The sequence below is a fragment of the Vitis vinifera genome, chromosome 10 (genome assembly GCF_030704535.1).
Source record: "Vitis vinifera cultivar Pinot Noir 40024 chromosome 10, ASM3070453v1".
In the NCBI taxonomy this organism is placed as follows: domain Eukaryota; kingdom Viridiplantae; phylum Streptophyta; class Magnoliopsida; order Vitales; family Vitaceae; genus Vitis; species Vitis vinifera.
The window spans coordinates 2,805,998-2,827,034 of NC_081814.1; the positions used below are offsets into that span (position 1 = coordinate 2,805,998).

The window sequence follows — 21,037 nt, forward strand, 5'->3', positions numbered from 1 at the left end:
TTGCCTAATTGAAATTTTGTATTAAATACTTTTGATAAAACAAGTGCAAATAACTTTTTTGGAAATTGAATGCAATTAAAATTGAATCAAGTCATTTGTTGAAATAAATTGACTTTTTTTTTCCAAATAAAATAAACAAATTGAAATCATTAATTCAAATTTTTTTTAATAAAATTCTTTAAAATTTCTCGAAAATCAATTTTTAAAAAATATCTTATTATTATTATTTCAATAAATCATTTTACATAATTTTCTTGTCATTTATCTTGCATATTCTTATAATTTGATTTCATCCTTATTTTTGTGTATATACATTTGTGATTTTCTTTTTCTTAGTATCTATGACTAATTAATTAATTGTCATAATTCCCTTAATTTATTTAGTAGAGACCGTATGTATACAGGTTTACAGGGGTGCTACGACTTATGACCTTAAATTCAGACTCGATTTTCACAAACCTGTTTTTTCCTTATCACACTTATGATTTTTCTTTCTTATTTTGTTATTCTTTTTAAAAATAAAACAAAAATAAGTGGCGACTTGGATAGTCCTGATCCTATTGAAAATACCAGTGGAAGTGAAGACCGGGTTATAAATAATACGGATAAAAACATTAATAATTGAAGTCAAATTAAGAGTTCTAGTTATAGTAATGTTGATAATTTATTCGGCATCAGGGACATTCGAAATTTCATCTCTGATGACACTTTTATAGTTAGGGGTAGGAATGGGGCAATTTATTTCATATATTTTGATATTGAAAATCAGATTTTTGAGATTGATAATGATCAGTCTTTTTTGAGTCAATTAGAAAGTTTTTTTTTTTTTTTTTATAGTTATTGGAATTCTAGTTATCTAAATAATGTATCTAAGAGTAATCGTCCCCACTATGATCGTTACATGTATGATACTAAATATAGTTGGAATAAACACATTAATAGTTGCATTAATAATTACTCTTTTCTAAAAATCATATTTTTTACCAAATAAAAAGTAAGTCTCGTGGTCGAGTGAGAATGCACGGGAAAACAAAAATAAGTGGCAACTCCAAATCTTTCATCAAATAAAAAGTGAGTACGGCGATAGAGTGAAAATATGCACATGAAAAATGCAGATTAATACTTATCATATCCAAATCTTTTATCTTATCCTACCGAAACCTTTTATACAATGTGCCTAATCCCCACCGGAAAAGAGAAAAAAAAAACCATGAGTTGTAAATATTTAATTTTAGTCTATTTAATAAAATTTGGTATGATCCATGAATAGGTCTGAAATTCAACATATTTTTCGTAAATTCAATCTGGGAGTCGTACAAATTTGATCGGAATTAAATTAACTTAAACTATGTCGTTCATTATATAAACTCATGTAAAACTTCACTTGAGTATTAAAGAAAATTTGATCGCCAATCACAGAAACGGTTCAATGTACCACACCAGGCAGATAAGCAGAAGGCACCGTGGAAACTGACACTAGTAACTGCTGATGACGTCTTCTTCCTACTCTGAGATCAACATTCATGGAGACCATACCCAAGAGCAAAGTCAAAATCAAATGGTGGGTCCCCAGCAGAGCAGCTGTGTACTGAGTTTCCCAAAGTAGAAAGAGAAGCCCCTTATGCATAGAAATCTTAACTGCTGCATCATCAAATAAATGGATTCTCATTTGCCAAGTCTATCCGTAGATGCATACCCCCTTATTTATTTCTCCTGATCCACATCCACATACACGTTCCTCTCTCTGTAGATTTCTTCCATGGCTCCTCATGATTCAATCAAACCTCGAGGTTCTGTATTTGCTTTTGATTTCTTGTTTTCAGTATTATAGTGCTTTAATTTCTTTTGAGAAGTTTTTTTTTGATGTGAATTCGAGGGGTTTGCTCAGCTTTTTTTTTTTTTTTTTGAGTTTTCATTGGGAACAGATGTTTGCATCGTGGGCGTTGCGCGGACCCCTATGGGCGGCTTTCTTGGTTCCCTTTCGTCTTTATCAGCCACCAAGCTTGGCTCCATAGCTATTCGGGGTAATTATCCTAACTCCACTAACCACTTCAATTTTATTCCTTTGGGGACTGAAATTCTGCGATTCAATCACGAAACTGTAGGTGCTCTTAGAAGGGCAAATATTGATCCATCGCTGGTCCAAGAGGTGTTCTTTGGGAACGTTCTGAGTGCAAATTTGGGGCAAGCTCCGGCAAGACAGGCGGCGTTGGGTGCGGGCATACCGCATTCAGTGGTGTGCACCACTATTAACAAAGTCTGTGCTTCAGGGATGAAAGGTAGATTCTATTATCTGTGGGAAACTATAAATTTGAGTTGTCAATTATCATATGTGGACAATATTATCAAAGTGTATGACTTGTCCTTTTTGTCTTCTTGATCCAGCTATAATGTTTGCTGCACAGTCTATCCAATTGGGTGTCAATGATGTAGTTGTGGCTGGTGGCATGGAAAGTATGTCTAATGCGCCTAAATACCTAGTATATGCAAGGTTAGTATGGAAATTAGAATCTTGGAAATCATTCGAAGATGACATTTAAAAAAAAAAAAAATAATAATAATAATAAAAACGAATCTTAGCATCAATGAAGCGTCCCCCAGAAGAGTTAGCTTTTCGGGTCATGTGATAGATCATGTCTATTGAGTTGCTTGCTTCAGTTTGTGAATTAAGCGTGTTGGGCCACATATTGTTCCCGTTCTTACTAATGGGGAGAAGTGTCTATGCATTGAAGCTGACTCTGTACTTATGAACAGGAATGGATCTCGATTAGGGCATGATACTATTGTTGATGGTATGATCAAAGATGGGCTCTGGGATGTTTACAATGATTTTGGAATGGGAATTTGTGCAGAAATATGTGCTGATCAGCATACGATAACGAGAGAAGAACAGGTAGCAGTCTGCAATGATCAGTCTGGTGTGATTAATTTGTATCTTTTTCTACTTTTTGAATCTTTGGTCTAATTTCATTCAAGTGCCCATGTCTATGAACTCTTGGTGAAACCATGCATCTAAAGAAAAACAACTGAACATTAATTAAAAGAACAATACTGCTTGCAAGGGTGATTTATGTGTTGACTATCACACACCATTTTTCCTTATAGATACTGTAAATGGCTTTGAAAATACTAATTGGGTCCATGTGACTTTTTCTTTGCTGTATTTATGTTGTCTCTGCAGGATTCTTACTCTATCCAGAGTTTTGAGCGTGGTATTTCTGCACAAAATAATGGTGCCTTTGCATGGGAAATAATTCCGGTTTGATTCTTAATTCCATGCTAAATGGTAGAAAGTTTAATATATGGTAAATTTTCATTATTAATTCATGGTTTTATACATACAGGTTGAAGTATCTGGAGGGAGAGGAAAGCCATCTACACTTGTTGATAAGGATGAAGGTCTAGGAAAGGTAAATAGAATTTATGGGTATAGGGATTCACGTACACCATCTGAAGTATAAAGATCTTATTCATACACGTAATTTGGGACAAGTTGTTGACGCCACTCTGCCCTTTGCCACTGGTTATTGATATAAGCAATCCTGTGCTGTTCTCTTCATTTTAAGTACTTTGCCTAATATGCTGAATCATTCTTCGATTTTCTATCAAGCCATTTCAATCTTCACCAACTAAAAGGGGCCTGGCCATTACTGTAATGTAATGGGTAAGTTGATGTATCAAAACAAATATATAGGATCTAATCACCAAATAGTATTAGTCAGATCATCTTTAACCCAGTAATTACCTTACCTGTCAAGAAACAAATTCATGTTCTGGGTTCTCAATGCCATCCATTTTCCTTGCTATTTGTTGACTTTTACTTGCTTTCTAAGATATCAATTTCCATCTTGACAGTTTGATGCTGCAAAACTAAGGAAACTTCGACCAAGTTTCAAGGATGGGGGTTCAGTTACTGCAGGGAATGCTTCTAGCATAAGGTATGTGTGTGTGTGTGCTCTCGCATGCTGCCTTTTCCTTAAGAGTCTCAAACACCTTATCTTGTTGTAGCATGTGAGATGAACAATTGAATTTCCCAAGCATCTGGCCAAAATGAGAAACTCTTCCCAGACTCTTTATATAGGGCTTCACTTTGAAAATAAATAACTAAATTTCATATCTAAACATCTAAGTTAGGGGCATATACTTTTTTGTTAACCCACTAAAGAGATAATGGTTCTTTTAGTTCATCACATTTTAGTTAAACCCAGGTATTGCTTTGATAGATTTCTGTTGCATATTTCTGTGTAACCAAGCATGTCAACCCTTGAGGTGTTGCCAATCATTTCACTGTAAGTTGGTGCTATTCGCTTGTGGACAGTGATGGTGCGGCTGCATTAGTGCTAGTGAGTGGTAAGAAGGCAGTTGAGCTTAGACTCCAAGTGATTGCTAAGATTGCAGGATATGGTGATGCTGCTCAGGTACTGTTAAAAAGTTAACTTATATCTGTTTCGATCTTGATATGACCACAGATGACTTGATACTAAAACATGATTGGCTTGGGCAGGCACCTGAGTTGTTTACAACTACCCCAGCCCTTGCAATACCAAAAGCTATTTCTAATGCTGGCCTGAAGGCTTCTCAAATTGATTACTATGAAATAAACGAGGCTTTCGCCGTAAGGATATATTCTTGTGCTTGTTATACTTCTACCATCTCTTTTATCAAGTAACAGTTTATGCTGATTTTATGATCTCATTTGTTTTCTGCAGGTTGTAGCTCTTGCCAATCAAAAGTTGCTTGGTCTTGATCCTGTGAGTGCTCTAGTTCACCGTCTCTACTTTTGTTTTTTTTAACCTATAGCGACTTACTATACATTGAATTTGTTTACTTCAGTTTTGCACAATTTTATTTTCCTGACCATTTTCAGATTTCTGCCTCTATAAGCATGTGCTCTTTTGTGGATTCAGGAAAAGGTCAATGTTCATGGTGGAGCTGTATCTTTGGGACATCCAATAGGTTGCAGTGGTGCTCGTATCTTGGTCACATTGTTAGGGGTATATTCATGGCAGCATATCTTGGTTCTGCATAAGTCAAAAGATTTTTTTTCAATACAAGCAAATACTTCCTTGACAATTCTCTCTCTCTGACCTCTGATTTTCTTCTTTTCTGTATTGAAAACCATGTGGGAGATTGAGGTCTGTCTCTGGAAATGTGGGGAGACATTAATCACTTCAGTTACTAGTTCTTCTTGGTGTTTTCTAAGTGTTTTTTTTGCTTGATTAATGGTGTTGCAGATACTAAGACAGAAGAATGGGAAGTATGGAGTTGGTGGTATCTGCAATGGTGGAGGAGGAGCATCTGCCCTTGTTCTAGAGCTCATGTAAGCATTTTACATTTGGTGAGGTTCATAAGCTAAATTTAGTCACTTCAACATTCATATTACTGCTAAGGCATATACATTTGGTGGGTTTTCTGTGCTAGAATGTTGTTCTAAGTTCTAGAGCTTTACATCAAAGAAAATTTTGGGGTTTGTTTGCCAGCTGTTTGAAATCATTGGCATACTAGTGTCTGTTGTATTCATATCCAGCTTTATTATAGAGTTCAATCATGCTGGATCCGTAATTCATGGTTGAATTGTCTGATGTGATCAAAACAAATATCCTTGCCTTAAAATTTTGGAATTTTTGGAACTATTGGTCCAACTCTGAACTAGTGAACACTACCAAAGATTAGGAATAAAAATACAATACGCAACCTTGAAATCAAAACTACAACTTTTATATTCAACCATTGGTTTTCTTGGTTTATCAACAAGGAAAAAGGGAAAACTCCAGTTGGGAGATAGATCCGAGTCTCCATATTTCAAACTGTTGTTTTCAATGTTTCAGTTGTAATTGCACCTTTCTAAACTCTGTGATTTCAACAGGGTCAACTATAGAGTGTCCATAAACCATTTATTTTAATCTTTAGAAGAAAAAGGATCATGGATTTTATATTTTCCTTCAGTATTGGTATCTGAATGAATATCTCACTGCTGAGCTAAAAAATTTAAAATAAAAGGAACGAGGGTAAAATCCCCTGATAACCCCTAAACTTACCAATTCTCCTGTGATTCCTAGGAAGCACTAACCTTACGAGTTGACTAGAAATTCACATTTTTCCATCCTTACTGTTATATTCAGAAGAGGAAACAAATCTTAAGTTATTGTTGTTGTTGTTGTTATTATTATTATTATTTAATGACTACTGTATTCAATTTTTAAGAACTTTGCATGTTGCAGGCCAGTTGCAAGGTTGGGACATTCCAAGTTATGAAGAAATTGAGTTGTTCCTCAGCTAGCTACTGTGTGACCAAGATATTTTGTGCAATGAACATTTTCTTACCATTACAAATAAAAAGTTCCTTTCCTTCAACATATTACTTGGTACAGAGTGAGTTCATAGAAAAACATATTCATATTACTTGGTACAGAGTGAGTTCATAGAAAAACATCTTCTAAGTGTTACTTGATGCAAAGTTTTAAGTAGAAAGTTGCTTTGCATAATGTTCTAATATAAGGCTATTGAACAAGCCAATAGAGTGAAGGCAATTGATTGATATGTGACAGAGTAGGGCACTCTGCTTGCATCCTTTTGGAGAAAGAGACCTTGGTATACTGGGAGGTTTATGAAAACCAGAACTCCACATAGAAGAAGTTGCAATAAGAGAGAGTCTAAAACATGAGCTGGCACATCCATAATCATCCTCTTTATGCCTCCAATAAAAGCAAACAGATTGAGCAAAGCTAGTGTAGCTAAAATGGTGAACATTGGTGAAGGAGCACCAAACTCCATGACTTCTTTCTCAAACCTCTTAGATTCTTTCTCATCAGCCACCTTTGAAGTGACTGCAAAGGAAGACTTAGCAAACCCTAACAGCTTCAATATGGTTTCTGAAAAACCAAAGAAGTGGGAAGTTGTTCTCTTAAACACCCACATCCTTTGATCATTCCACCAACCCAGGAGTGTGCCACCACACCAAATAAACTCACCCAAGCTGTATGCACAGCTGCTGCTGATGACATGTGCAAAAGGTAGGATCCATAGGCTTGAAATCTGAAGACACAAGATCATTAATTTCATATCAATCAAAGTATGTAGCATCTGTTTCATAACTTCAGGTTGATACCTTTGGAAACAAGGAGATGCCTTTGAGGAGACAAAGTGATGGTATGGTGACATAGTATAGAGTAGGCAAGCAGTTTGGAGCCAACAGCAAGAAGAGACAGTAGGAAATTTGAAGTTTAAGGGGAATCATTTTATGCCCGTACGTGAAGGGACAGTAGCTTGACAGGAAGATCTGAAAATCACCTTCAGCCCATCTCTTATGTTGTATCAGTGATTGCAGTAGTGTGGTTGGTGCAACTCCCAGGAAAGCTTTCCTTTCTGGAGTGAAATAGATTGATTTCCAACCTCTGCATTGTATTGATAGCCCTGTAAGTGTATCTTCCACCGGACAACCATACTTCAAACCCATCTGCAAATGAATAGATATGAAGTTACGTATCTGTCTATGTGACTGAAGGAGTGTGTGTGTGTGTGAGGGAGAGAGAGAGGTAGGAACCTCCTTTCCCCACTGAGTGTAATCTTCATAGCTGCAACTTGCAAGAACTTTGCCTGTTTCTTCTAGTACACTTGCATTTTCTTCTATCCTTTCATTGTTGTTTCTCATTGTTTGCTCTCTCTCACATTCCTCGCTATACTTCTTCCCACAAAGAGTCTCTCTCCTGTGAAAGCAACCAGTGCCAATATAGCTAGGCCCTCCATTGCTGTCAAAACCTGCTAGCTCCACCTTGATCATAGAAATTTTACACAGAAGAGTAGCAAGTGTTAGAATTCTTTCAAAGGGTTAAAATTATCTATGTTCTGGTTAAATGCCCACCTCCATGCATACATTTAAGGAATTGGCATACAAATCATTCTTTGTGATGTTGTTGAAGCACTGTGGAAACTGTACATATGCAATCTCATGGCCTGTCTCTTCATCCATGAAGAAGCACAGAGCATCTCTGACTGATTCTGAATTGTTGGAGTACATGTCACAGTCCACATTGAGAATAATCTCACCATTGCTTATCCTTGATGACACCCTTATCTATTCATTCAGTTACGATAATGAAAAGATCATCATGATCATAAAACACACGCCAATTCATCACTGCATGTGTTGTAGTTGCATACCAGGGCATTCATGGCTCCAGCTTTAAAGTTGTGGTGGTATTTGGGTCTCTTCTCACGAGACAAGTATACTAGAGTTGGCAAGGGTTGACCTTCCTCATCCACAGCTTTGCCATCTTTCCCATCAATTAGTATCTGTGAAATTAGTCGAAGATTCACAATATCAAATATGCTGAAAATATGCAGAACAATTTATTTACCTCTTTGTTACATCGTTTCCTTTGATTCTGCTGATAGGTTATGCCCATTATGTTATAAGTTCCTAAAATCCATAAGTGATAATAAAAAGGATATGCTCAAATATCAGATGTGAATAAATCCTTCTGTAAAACATAAAAGACAGTGAGAAGTACTTGAAGTATGGTTTGATGATTCTGCGGCTCAGAAGCCAAGTTCCACTCTCCAAATCCTTGGTGTTGTTTGCGTATTTCTTCTGTAATTTGGCCCATGTTCATAACAGCTTCTATCCGGTTCCTCATATCCTCGTATAATTTCTGTGACAGAAAAACAATAAATAAATGAGCAAAAGACAACATTTTAAGTCTTTATAAAATTATAGAACATAGGAGATGGTTTAAACCCCACCTTCTTCTCCTATTTCAAAGGACATCTCCACTAATGATTTGAACATTTTGTATAGTTGTAAACTACAGAAAGAAGAGTTGAGGTTGTGGTCCAGATGAAGAAATATGTCCCAATTGAACTGGACCAGATTTCTGTGGAGAGATCTTGAACTTGAAATAGACTCTGGCTAATGCCAAGAATTGCTATGATTGTGTTGTTCAGATTGTTATATTCCTAAGAATTTGTTCGGCTTATGGGTGTCTTAACTAGGAAATGGGTATCTTACATATAAGTATTTGGAATCATACAATCTCATTCTTTGAATGATAATGCAGGACTCTGTTTGAAGAAAAAGAGAAACTCATCCATTTTACCATTGTTGCAGGAAGAACAACTGACAGACGTGAAGGAAGACATGGGTATGAAATAAACAAACTTTACCTTGATGGTTGACCATTCCTCAGCCATTAGAGGATCATCATGATGTGGTTTAGGAGTAGAGCTAAAATAAGCTTCTGGGCATCTGGGTTCAACTTTGAATTTCTTGCAAAATGGTAGCCATATCTTTGAGAACTGAGAGGCCTCTAGGAGAGCATAAAATGTTAGACATGACCCACCATCATCGGATAGATAGATGCTCAGCTTCTCAGGCTGATAGTCGTAAGCCATGACTGATAGGACTGTGTTGATGACCATAGTTGGTGGTTCTATAATGGGGTTGGCAGTGCACACAAATATGTCTATCCCAGGCAAAACCTTCTCATACCTGTTTCAAGGTCAGGATTAGCCAGAGAAAGAGATAGGAGAAGAAGAGAATAAAGAGAGAGACCTTTGGGTAAGTCTGTCTTTGAAGGTGTTGCGGTAGATGGGGCTCCATCTTACAGACAGGATGACAAACCAGTAGAGTATGTACCAAAGCTCTGATAAGAACAATCCTATCCAAGGCCATCTTCCAACTTCGCCTTCCTCTGGTAGATGAGTTAGTCTGTAAACACAAATCAAACATATGCCCACAAAGGTTGAAACAGCATACAATCCAAAGAGGAGTCTACCCTTTGCAGCCTTTGTTTCAAACAGAGGAAGCTGGCCATCTCTTCCCATCTTCCACACATTCACTACCTCTGCTCTATAAGCTATGGCCTTGATGTAGTTCTACCAAGCAACCGTCAACCATCAACCCTTTGGTTTCATTATAAGAACATCTTACTCGTTCTAAATATCCCTATCAAGGGCCAACCGTGTTTAGGTCCTCATTTTTTTTGAACTACTTTTGAAGATTGAGAAGTTCAAGTTGAAGGGCCTCGCATTACTAATATCTCATGCCTCTTTTCCTACTACTTTGGATTTGGAGATCAACCTTGAGGAAGAAAATTGAGTTGAAGTTTAAAAAATGAACATGAATATAGAGAAGAAAAAGATTAATTTAATATAACCTTTCTTAAATTATAATTTTGTTCCTTTTTCTTTGTTTAATTTAATTTTATCTTATCTTTTTAAAAAGGTTCACGGTGGGCCACGTTTTCCATGCAACTTCGTAAGCCTCATGTCATGTCTTAAGAACACTTGGGCAGCATGCATGCTCTCTATATAAAAAAATTAAAAATAAAAATGCATTGGGAAAAATATATTTTCTATAAAAATATTATACATTGTTGTATAATATAAAATTCAGATGTATTCTTTGTTTTTCCAATTGTTTTTTTGGAACACTTTAAAACATACCTCGTTCCAAATTTCGCCGACATGCCTAGAGGTGGGTAGGTGATTGCGGAGTGAGAGCATGATACTGTGGCAACACACGTCTATCTGTGGGGAGGTGGTACTAGAGCATGGTTATGTGGCATTGCACAGGCCTTACATATGAAGGGGTTGGGGGTGGACTGATGCGTGAAGGAGTTGCTCATGTAATGATCTTATCCTCTATACAAGATCAACATACACCGCTACCTAGAAGTAAAATGATGTAATATGTAATGCATACAAAGTGGTTTGTGGAAAGGACACTTTGCTTACCCATGCAGTAAGACTAATACAAGGCTAAAGTAACCGACTTGTATGCAACACAGGCCCTTGTCCTCGCGGAAAAAGGATGTTTTTCTGATGTGGAGGCAGGTTGATGAGGGAAAGTCTATACATAGAGTAGACTTTTTCATGAAGGGTACTATTGCCTCGTTTAAGTTTTTGTAAAATGTGAACATACGAAGAAAATAAAAGCTACCTTTAGAAAGAAAAGGATCAAGGAGTTTATACTTCCCTTCATTGTTGGTCTCCGTGTGAACATCTCAATGCAGAGCCAAAAAGTCAAAATTAGGGGAAACAGGGTAAGATTTCCTGATAACCCCTGAAACCCACCAATTCCCCTGTGCTTCTTAGGAAGCATCTTCTGACTTGACTAGAAGTTCTAATTTCTTCACCCTTCTTGTTATATTAAGCAAAGGTTTCTCAGCTAGCTGTTGTGTAAAAGAGATAGGTTATGCAATGATCATATTCTTACCATGACAAATAGAAAGTTCCTTTCCTAGAATATATTACTTGTTACAGAGCGAGTTCATTGAAAAACATCTGCAAAGTATTACTTGATGCAAAGTTTTAAGTAGAAAGTTGCTTTGCCTAATGTTCTAATATAAGGCTAGTGAACAAGCCAGTAGAGCGAAGGCAATTGATTGATATGTGACAGAGCAGGGCATTCTGGTCGCGTCCTTTCGGAAGAAGAGGCCATGGTATACTGGGAGGTTCATAAGAACCAGAACCCCGCATAGAAGAATCTGCAATAAGAGAGAGTCTAACACCTGAGCTTGCATATCAATAATCACCCTCTTTATGCCTCCAACAAAAGTGAACAGGTTGAGCAAAGCCAGCGTGGCTAAAATGGTGAACATTGGTGAAGCGGCACCGAACTCCATGATCTCTTGCTCAAACCTCTTAGATTCTTCTTCATCTGCCACCTTGGAAGTGACTGCAAAGGAAGACCTAGAAAATCCTAACTGCTTCAATATGGTTTCTGAAAAGCCAAAGAAGTGGGAAGTTGTTCTCTTAAACACCCACATCCTTTGATCATTCCACCAACCCTGGAGAGTACCACCACACCAAATAAACTCGCCCAAACTGTATGCACAGCTGCTGCTCATGACATATGCAAAAGGTAGGATCCATAGGCTTGAAATCTGAAGGCACAAGATGGTCAATTTCTTAACAATCCAATTATGTAGCATCTGTTTAATAACTTGAGGCTTATACCTTTGGAAACAAGGAGATGCCTTTCAGGAGACAAAGCGATGGTATGGCGACATAGTATAGAGTAGGCAGGCAGTTTGGGGCCCACAACAAGAAGATACAGTAGGAAATTTGAAGTTTAAGGGGAATCCTTTTATGCCCATATGTGAAGGGACAGTAACTTGAGAGGAATATCTGAAAATCACCTTCACTCCATCTCTTATGTTGTATCAGTGATTGCAGTAGTGTGGTTGGTGCAACGCCAAGGAACGCTTTCCTTTCGGGAGTGAAATAGATTGATTTCCAACCTCTGCATTGTATTGATAGCCCTGTCAGGACATCTTCCACTGGACAACCATACTTCAAGCCCATCTGCAAATGAATAGATATGAGGTTACATATCTGTGTGTGTGACTTAAGGAGTGTGTGTGTGTGAGAGAGAGAGAGAGAGAGAGGAACCTCCTTTCCCCACTGAGTGTTATCTTCATAGCTGCAACTTGCAAGAACTTTGCATGTTTCTTCTAGTACACTTGCACTTTCTTCTATCTTTCCGTCATTGTTTCTTGTTGTCTGCTCTCTCTCACATTCCATATCATACTTCTTCCCACAGAGAGTCTCTCTCCTGTGAAAGCACCCAGTGCCAATATAGCAAGGCCCTCCATTGCTATCAAAACCTGCTAGCTCCACCTTGATCATAGAAATTTTACACGGAAGAGTTGCTAGTGTTAGAATTCTTTCAATGGGTTAAAACTTAAAATTATTTATACTCTGGGTAAGTGCCCACCTCCATGATAACATTTAAGGAGCTAGCATATAAGTCGTTCTTTGTGATGTTGTTGAAGCACTGTGGAAACTGTACATAGGCAATCTCACGGCCTGTCTCTTCATCCATCAAGAAGCACAGAGCATCTTTCACCGATTCTGAATTGTTCGAGTACATGTCACAGTCCACATTAAGAATAATCTCACAATTGCTTATCCTTGATGACACCCTTATCTATTCATTCAAGATGATCATAAAATATACCAATTCATCAATGCATCTGTCCATGTGTAGTTGCAAATCTGGATTTCAAGCATAATGAGTTATAGCTTACTAAGGCATTCATGGCTCCTGCCTTAAAGTTGTGGGCGTATTTGGGTCTCTTCTCACGAGACAAGTATACTAGAGTTGGCAAAGGTTGGCCTTCAACATCCATAGCTTTGCCATCTCTCCCATCAATTAGTATCTGTGAAATTAGCAGAAGATTAAAAAGATCAAACATTTGGAGAAAATGAAGAATTATTCGTTCTCTTCCTTTTTTACATCCTTCGGTTCCTCTGATAGGCTTTGCCCATCATGATATGAGTTTCTAAGATCTATATCTGATAATGAAAAGTATATGCTTGTATATCGGATGTGAATAAAAGGATAAGCTTGTAAAGCCTAAAAGACAGTGAGAAGTACTTGAAGAATGGTTTGATGATTCCGTGGATCAGAAACCAAGTCCCACTCTCCAAATCCTTTGTGTTGTTTGCGTATTTCTTCTGAAATTTGGCCCACCTTCATAGCAGATTCTATCCGGTTCCTCATATCTTCATATAATTTCTGTGACGGAAATAAGTAAATAAATAAAAGATAAGTTTTTAGTCTTTTAAGTTTGAAGTTGATAGGAGATAGTGTACACGCCACTTTTGTTATTTCAAAGGACAGTTCAATCAATGATTTGAACATTTCAATGCATCGGAGGTTGCGGTCCAGATGAAAAAATTTGTCCGGATTGGAGTGGGACATAGTTTCTGTGGACAGATGCAGAGCTTGAAATGGACTCTGGCCAATGCAAGCATTGGTGGATATGAACCGTTCAAAGTTGATTGTGATGTGCAGCTTGGCATATTCGTAAGAAATTAATTTTTTTACGGTACCTTTTATTAGGAGATGGGCATCTTATACCTAAACTTTTGGAACCATACAATCTCATTCTTTGAATAATGATGCTGGACTCCGTTTGAAGAAAAAGATGAGCTCATCCATTTTATCATTGTTGCTGAATATGAACTACTCAAAATTGATTGTGTTGTTCAGATTGTTATATTCCTAAGAATTTGTTATAATTCAGGACTCTGTTTGAAGAAAAAGAGAATATCATCCATTTTGCCATTGTTGCAGGAAGAGCAACAGACAGATGTGAAGAAAGACATGGATATAAAATAAGCAAACTTTACCTTGATGGATGACCATTCCTCAGCCATTGAAGGATCATCATGATGTGGTTCAGAAGTAGAGCTAAAATAAGCTTCTGGGCATCTGGGTTCAACTTTGAATTTCTTGCAAAATGGTAGCCATACCTTTGAGAACTGAGAGGCCTCTAGGAGAGCATAAAATGTTAGACATGACCCACCATCATCGGATAGATAGACGCTCAGCTTCTCAGGCGGATAGTCGTAAGCCATGACTGAGAGAACTGTGTTGATGACCATAGTTGGTGGTTCAATAATGGGGTTTGCAGTGCACACAAATATGTCTATCCCAGGTAAAACCTTCTCATACCTGTTTCAAGGTCAGGATTAGCAAGAGAAAGAGATTAGATAAGAGGAAAAGAAAGAGAGGGACCTTTGTGTAAGCCTGTCTTTGAACGTGTAGCGGTAGATAGGTTTCAATCTGACTGTCACAGTGATAAACCAGTAGAGTATGTACCCGAGCTCTGACAAGAACAATCCTATCCAAGCCCATCTTCCAACTTTTCCTTCCTCTGGTAGATGAGTTAGTCTGTAAACACAAATCAAACATATGCCCACAAAGGTTGAAACTGCATACAATCCAAAGAGGATTCTACCCTTTGCAGCCTTTGTTTCAAACAGAGGAAGCTGGCCATCTCTTCCCATCTTCCACACATCCACTACCTCTGCTCTATAAGCTATGACCTTGATATAATTCTACCAGGCAACTGTCAACCCTTTGGTTTCAATAAAAGAGCATCTTATTCAGAGTTTTAAGTGTCCCTAGAGTCAACTGTGTTCAGGTCTTCATTTCTTTTTCCATTTGGAAAGAATATCCCATTATAAGTAGAAACTTGTATTCCTTTTCAAGATCGAGAAGTTTATATGTCTTTATAAACTTGTCCTGCGTGTTTATATCTCCTGCACCTTCCTTTGTTTTCTTACCAATCATTCTCAAGAGTATCTTTAACTTCATGTGTCTATCTATATATATATATATATAACTTTGGATGTGGAGATGAACCTTGAGAAGTGCCACCTCAAAAAGAATTTAAACCAGGAACAATTTTATAAAGAAATAAGAGTATGTTAAATAGTTACCAAAAGTTTGTTTTTGAAAATTATTTTTAAAAGTAGTTTGATATTATTTTTAAAAATAAAATTTTACTTTGGAATTCAAACATAAAAAACTTCTTCCCAAAGGATTGCGCCATCAAACAAAATAAACTCGGCTAATCTGTATGCATACTTGATGGTGACATAGGCAAAGGGTGCTTATGATTCTTAATAATAATGATGAGTTTGGGATAGATTGTGAATGGTTCAGGACTGGGAACAATCCTGAAATTTGAACTGATTGTGTATGAAGGCTACAAATAAAAGTTCCTTTCCTTCAACATATTACTTGGTTCAGAGTGAGTTCATGGAAAAACATCTTTTAAGTATTACTTGAGGCAAAGTTTTAAGTAGAAAGTTGCTTTGCATAATGTTCTACAGGTTATATTTCTTTGCAGGTGGTAGGCTCTCAAGGCGCCACATGTTTACTCATGGCTGGCTGTTAGGGAATCAGGGAGTGGTTTGAAGGAGTCAATAGAGTAATGACACATGTCACCATCATCTTCATCTCCAATACATCGATCAGATACAACTCCATCTCCAGACGCCTCTCGTTTGCATTGTCTTCATCTTTAGGCGCACCTAAAAACATATCTGCATGAATCTTTCTCACTATTGCACAAGCAAAAGATCTTCTGATCATGAGGGCACCAGAATGACATCGACTTCCCCATCTCTTTTTCTTCGTAGCATTACCATTTTCTGCATCTTCAAGAGAGACGCATCACCAGGGATGAATCTGCATGTCGTGCCCAAATTTATCTAGGATTTGAGATCATATCGACATCACCTTCAGAGGAGGATCACTTGCTCAACAGAAGACTTGGATCAACGCACCATTTAACCATTTTTTGGAACTTTTTTGCAACTGCAGTGCCAAATTAGTTTCCCGACATCCTGTTGTCAGTTCAATCTGCGCATCACCATTGGAACAAAACACAAAGGTGAGTTGTGATGGCCTTATTTTTATTTTTTGAATAAAAAATCAATAGCTTCGACGCATACTAATCATGGAAAGATGTTAGTGGAACACTTTGTTTAATTTAAAAAGAACAAACTGATGAGACTGCGAATGACGGTCGGTCATGGGAATTCTTTGTTAATGGCCTTTGTTGAACTTTAAAAACCAACTGAATGTGGAATGATGTGGCCGACTATGAGGGATGTCAATGGCTAGTGTTTGTTTGAGATTTAAAAATAAAATGAATGCATGGTAGACATGGAAGAGTGTCAATGCTTTGTTTTAATTCTTAAAATCAGTGGAATGAGAATGAGTGTAGGCCATGGTGATTAGTTAATGGTATATATGTGATTCATGCTGATTGTGAGTGGTGTTAATGGGCTGTGTTTATTAAATTAAAGAAATCAATGAGATTGGAGATTGAGTGGTAGCCATGGAGGATTGATCAGTGGTATGTTTGTTGTTGAATTAAAAATTCAAAGTGGCCAACCATAGAAGTTAAATGGAATGTAGTTTTTGATGTTAATATGGAATCTTGAAATCAATGCAATCGGTCATGAACATGTGAAATGTTAGTGTTTATTTATGCGAATAAAAAAATTTCAATGTAAAATGGAAATGGTAATGTTAGTGGTTGTTTGTCTTAATAAAAAATCAATGTGAATATGTTGTGAGAGAGAATTAATGGCCTTTGTTGAATCTTTTAAAAAAATCAGTCAAATTGGATGGAATTACAAAATTGAATTTATGCAAAATAAAATGGGCTTTGGGTGGGGCCCAACATCAAAGAAGTTTAATTTGAAATAAAAAGTGAACTTAAATAAAATGTCATGTGTGCTATTGATAATTTCACATTCAATTTAGTGAGATGTGAGACATATTTTATATTCATTAATTGTGTACTAACCTCTTCTTTTGATAGCGCATTGTGGCTCGTTGCCCAGGTACGCATCCACTTCCATTCTGGTCATTCTATATTCATGTTCTGATCCCCATATGTGTATGATCGATTTGAGTATTCATTGATTTTTTTATTAATTGCCACGTCAGTTTCATTTTATTAGTAGAGACCCAACTTTAAGGACTTAGAGGGATTTTACAGTCTTTATTGTACTTTCCTGATAAGTAACCTGATCCCCAAGCACGATTCAGTTTTTCACAAACCACCTTTTCCAAATAAGGAGTTACACTTAAAGTTTTTCTTTCTTATTTTGTTTACCCTTTTAAAAATAAAACAAAAATAAGTGGCGACTCCAAATCATTTCTACTAGATAAAATCATTTTTCAAATAAAAAGAGAGTTCGTCATCGAGTGAAAGCGCATGAGCCGAAGTTCGAGTCCACAGTTCTAATATAAGGCTGTTGCATAGGTCAATAGAGCCAAGGGAATTGATTGATATGTGACAGAGTAGGGCATTCTGATTGCATCCTTTCGGAGGAAGAAGGGTCCTTGGTATATTGGGAGGTTCATGAAAACCAGAACCCCACATGGAAGAATCTGCAATAAGAGAGAGTCTATGACCTGAGCTTGCATATCCATAATCACCTTCATTATGCCTTCAACAACAGTGAACAGGTTGAGCAAAGCCAGTGTGGCTAAGATGGTAAACATTGGTGAAGGAGCACCGAACTCCATGACTTCTTTCTCAAATTCTTAGATTCTTCTTCATCAGCCACCTTGGAAGCGACTGCAAAGGAGGACTTGGAAAACCCTAACTGCTTCAATATGGTTTCTGAAAAGCCAAAGAAGTAGGAAGTTGTTCTTTTAAACACCCACATCCTTTGATCATTCCACCAACCCAGGAGAGTGCTACCACACCAAATAAACTCTCCCAAGCTGTATGCACAGCTGCTGCTCATGAGTCATGACATATGCAAAGGGTAGGATCCATAGGCTTGAAATCTGAAGGCACAAGATGATTAATTTCTTAATAATTAAAGTATGTAGCATCTATTTAATAACTTGAGGCTTTTACCTTTGGAAGCAAGGAGATGCCTTTGAGGAGACGAAGCGATGGTATAGCGAAGTAGTATAGAGTAGACAAGCAGTTTGGGGCCCACAACAAGAAGAGACAGTAGGAAATTTGAAGTTTAAGGGGAATCCTTTTATGCCCATATGTGAAGGGACAGTAACTTGAAAGGAATATTTGAAAATTAATTACCATCAGACTATCTCTCATGTTGTGTCAGTGATTGCAGTAGAGTTGAAAATTTGAAACAGATTGATTTCCAACCTCTGCATTGTATTGATAGCCCTAAGGACATCTTCCACTGGACAACCATACTTCAAACCCATCTGCAAATGAATAGATATGAAGTTACATATCTGTGTATGTGACTTAAGGAGTGTGTCTGTGTGTGTGTGTGTGAGAGAGAGAGGAACCTCCTTTCTCCACTGAGTGTTATCTTCATAGCTGCAATTTGCAAGAACTTTGCATGTTTCTTCTAGTACACTTGCACTTAATTTCTTCTATCTTTCTATCATTGTTTCTCGTTGTCTGCTCTCCCTTACATTCCTTATCATACATCTTCCCACAAAGAGTCTCCCTCCTGTGAAAGCACCCAGTGCCAACATAGCAAGGCCCTCCATTGCTATCAATACCTGCTAGCTGCACCTTGATCATAGAAATTTTACACAGAAGAGTAGCAAGTATACTAGAGTTGGCAAACGCCTTCAAAATCCATAGCTTTGCCATCTCTCCCATCAATTAGTATCTGTGAAATTAGCAGATGATCATTAATAAGATCAAACATTCCAAGAAAATGAAGAACTATTCATTCTCCTCTTTGTTACATCCTTGTTTCCTCTGATAGGCTTTGCCCATCATGATATAAGATCCTAAGATCTATATCTGATAATGAAAAGGATATGCTTGTAGATCAGGTATGAATAAAACGATACGCTTGTTAAATAGGAAAGACAGCGAGAAGTACTTGAAGAATGGTTTAATGATTCCGTGGATCAGAGACAAAGTCCCACTCTCCAAATCCTTTGTGCTGTTTGCGTATTTCTTCTGAAATTTGGCCCACCTTCATAGCAGCTTCCATCCGGTTTCTCATATTCTCATATAATTTCTGTGACAAATAAATAAATAAGTAAAAGATAAGTTTTAGCCTTTAAAATTGAAGTACATGGGGGATGGTGTATACCCCACTTTTGTTCCCAAATTTCAAACGATATTTCAATCAATGGTTTGAACTTTTCAATCATAGGAGGTTGTGGTCCAGTTGAAGAAATTTGTCCCAATTGAAACTGGACCATATTTTCTGTGGAGAGCTTGAAATGGACTCTGGGCAATGCAGGCATTGCTGAATATGAGCCAATCAAAATTGACTGTGATGTTCGGCTTGGTATATTCCTAAGAATTTGTTTTGTTTACAGTACCTTCACTAGGAAATGGGCATTTTATATCTAAGCATTTGGAATCATACAATCTCATTCTTTGAATGATGATGCAGGACTCTCTTTATAGAAAAAGAGAAAATCATCCATTTTACCATTGTTGCAGGACAAAGAACAGAAAGATGTGAAAGAAGACATGAATATAAAATAAGCAAACTTTACCTTGATGGATGACCATTCCTCAGCCTTTTGTGGATCATCATCATTTGGTTCAGGAGTAGAGCTTAAATAAGCTTCTGGGCATCTGGGTTTAACTTTGAATTTCTTGCAAAGTGGAAGCCATAGCTTTGAGAACTGAGAGGCCTCTAGGAGAGCATAAAATGTTAGACATGACCCACAATCATCAGAAAGATAGACGCTCAGCTTCTCAGGCAGGTAGTCGTAAGCCATGACTGATAGGACTGTGTTGATGACCATAGTTGGTGGCTCTATTATGGGGTTGGCAGTGCACACAAATATGTCTATCCCAGGTAAAACCTTCTCATACCTGTTTCAAGGTCAGGATTAGCAGGAGAAAGAGATGGGAGAAGAAGAAAAGTGACAGAAAGAACGAGAGACCTTTGAGAGAGTCTGTCTTTGAAGGTGTAGCGGTAGATGGGGTTCCATCTAACAGACAGAATGACAAACCAGTAGAGTATTTACCAGAGCTCTGATAAGAACAATCCTATCCAAGGCCATCTTCCAACTTCTCCTTCCTCTGGTAGATGAGTTAGTCTGTAAACACAAATCAAACATATGCCCACAAAGGTTGAAACAGCATACAATCCAAAGAGGATTCTGCCCTTTGAAGTCTTTGTTTCAAACAGAGGAAGATGGCCATCTCTTCCCATCTTCCACAGAGGCACTACCTCTGTTGTATAAGCTATGACCTGGATGTTGTTCTAACTTCTAACAAGCAACTTCCAACCCTTTGGTCTCAATATATGAACATCTGATTCAAACTTTTAAGTGTCCCAATCAGGAGCCAACTGTGCTCAGGTTCTCATTTTTTTTTTCCTTTTCAATTTATGAATCTTTTCCATTTGTAATAATATCCCATTAGAAATGGAAACTTAATACCAGTTTTGAAGATTGCAATTCTGTTGTTTAGCCTTTTCTTTTCAATCTTCCTTTGTATAAGGAATTGTGTTTTGCACCATGTGGAATCAAGCTCTACGCATAAAGGTAGCCATTTGTCACTGTCGTCCTGCAGCTAGCCATCTCTGGGTTCTTCTTTTAGTGGAAGAATCCAAAGAAATATTTGGTTGAAAAAAAATTGGCATTCTCCAATTGTGAGTGCCTTATTTTCAATTGCAAAGGGGTTGAAACAAAATTTCATGAGAACAAGTATAAAATTATTTCAATGAACAGTAACATTACTTCATAATTACTATTTCTCTCTGTTTTCCTATTTTTGGAAATTGGAATTAGTCTCAGGGACAAATT

At 37.3% G+C, this 21,037-nt stretch overlaps 3 protein-coding genes and 1 pseudogene across 9 annotated transcripts; 1 reads left to right on the plus strand and 3 right to left on the minus strand.

Moving 5' to 3' along the window:
• Positions 1 to 839: 839 nt before the first annotated feature.
• Positions 840 to 20,701, plus strand: LOC100855181 (acetyl-CoA acetyltransferase 1). Of its 6 annotated transcripts, XR_009466765.1 has the most exons (16): positions 840 to 1,790; positions 1,926 to 2,024; positions 2,106 to 2,279; positions 2,386 to 2,491; positions 2,755 to 2,893; positions 3,182 to 3,259; positions 3,345 to 3,410; positions 3,856 to 3,938; positions 4,319 to 4,418; positions 4,505 to 4,615; positions 4,710 to 4,751; positions 4,908 to 4,994; positions 5,235 to 5,320; positions 9,107 to 9,140; positions 15,648 to 16,193; positions 19,719 to 20,701. XR_009466765.1 is itself a non-coding variant. In XM_059740240.1 (15 exons), exons 1-14 carry the CDS (start codon positions 1,760 to 1,762, stop codon positions 9,117 to 9,119), a joined length of 1,215 nt encoding a protein of 404 aa, XP_059596223.1. In that variant the 5' UTR covers positions 840 to 1,759; the 3' UTR covers positions 9,120 to 9,140; positions 15,648 to 16,467. The 6 variants fall into 6 exon arrangements, 5 of the variants coding, with proteins under 5 accessions (XP_059596223.1, XP_010647163.2, XP_010647164.2 ...); XM_059740240.1 differs by lacking the exon at positions 19,719 to 20,701 and having other exon boundaries at positions 15,648 to 16,467; XM_010648861.2 differs by lacking the exons at positions 15,648 to 16,193; positions 19,719 to 20,701 and having other exon boundaries at positions 9,107 to 10,036.
• LOC100267303 (cellulose synthase-like protein E6) lies at positions 6,316 to 10,024 on the minus strand. Its single transcript, XM_059740239.1, has 8 exons — positions 9,551 to 10,024; positions 9,163 to 9,487; positions 8,511 to 8,651; positions 8,161 to 8,292; positions 7,862 to 8,074; positions 7,544 to 7,771; positions 7,109 to 7,456; positions 6,316 to 7,035 (listed from the first exon to the last, which is right to left on the minus strand). Exons 1-8 carry the CDS (start codon positions 9,820 to 9,822, stop codon positions 6,490 to 6,492), a joined length of 2,205 nt encoding a protein of 734 aa, XP_059596222.1. The 5' UTR covers positions 9,823 to 10,024; the 3' UTR covers positions 6,316 to 6,489.
• On the minus strand, positions 11,191 to 14,991 carry LOC100855281 (cellulose synthase-like protein E6). 2 transcript variants are annotated; one of them, XM_003635511.4, is made up of 8 exons: positions 14,528 to 14,991; positions 14,140 to 14,464; positions 13,382 to 13,522; positions 13,032 to 13,163; positions 12,719 to 12,931; positions 12,394 to 12,621; positions 11,959 to 12,306; positions 11,191 to 11,885 (listed from the first exon to the last, which is right to left on the minus strand). In XM_003635511.4, exons 1-8 carry the CDS (start codon positions 14,797 to 14,799, stop codon positions 11,340 to 11,342), a joined length of 2,205 nt encoding a protein of 734 aa, XP_003635559.2. In that variant the 5' UTR covers positions 14,800 to 14,991; the 3' UTR covers positions 11,191 to 11,339. The 2 variants fall into 2 exon arrangements, with proteins under 2 accessions (XP_003635559.2, XP_010647486.2); XM_010649184.3 differs by lacking the exon at positions 13,382 to 13,522 and having other exon boundaries at positions 14,528 to 14,985.
• Positions 17,455 to 19,280, minus strand: LOC100852550 (cellulose synthase-like protein E1; annotated as a pseudogene).
• Positions 20,702 to 21,037: the final 336 nt, after the last annotated feature.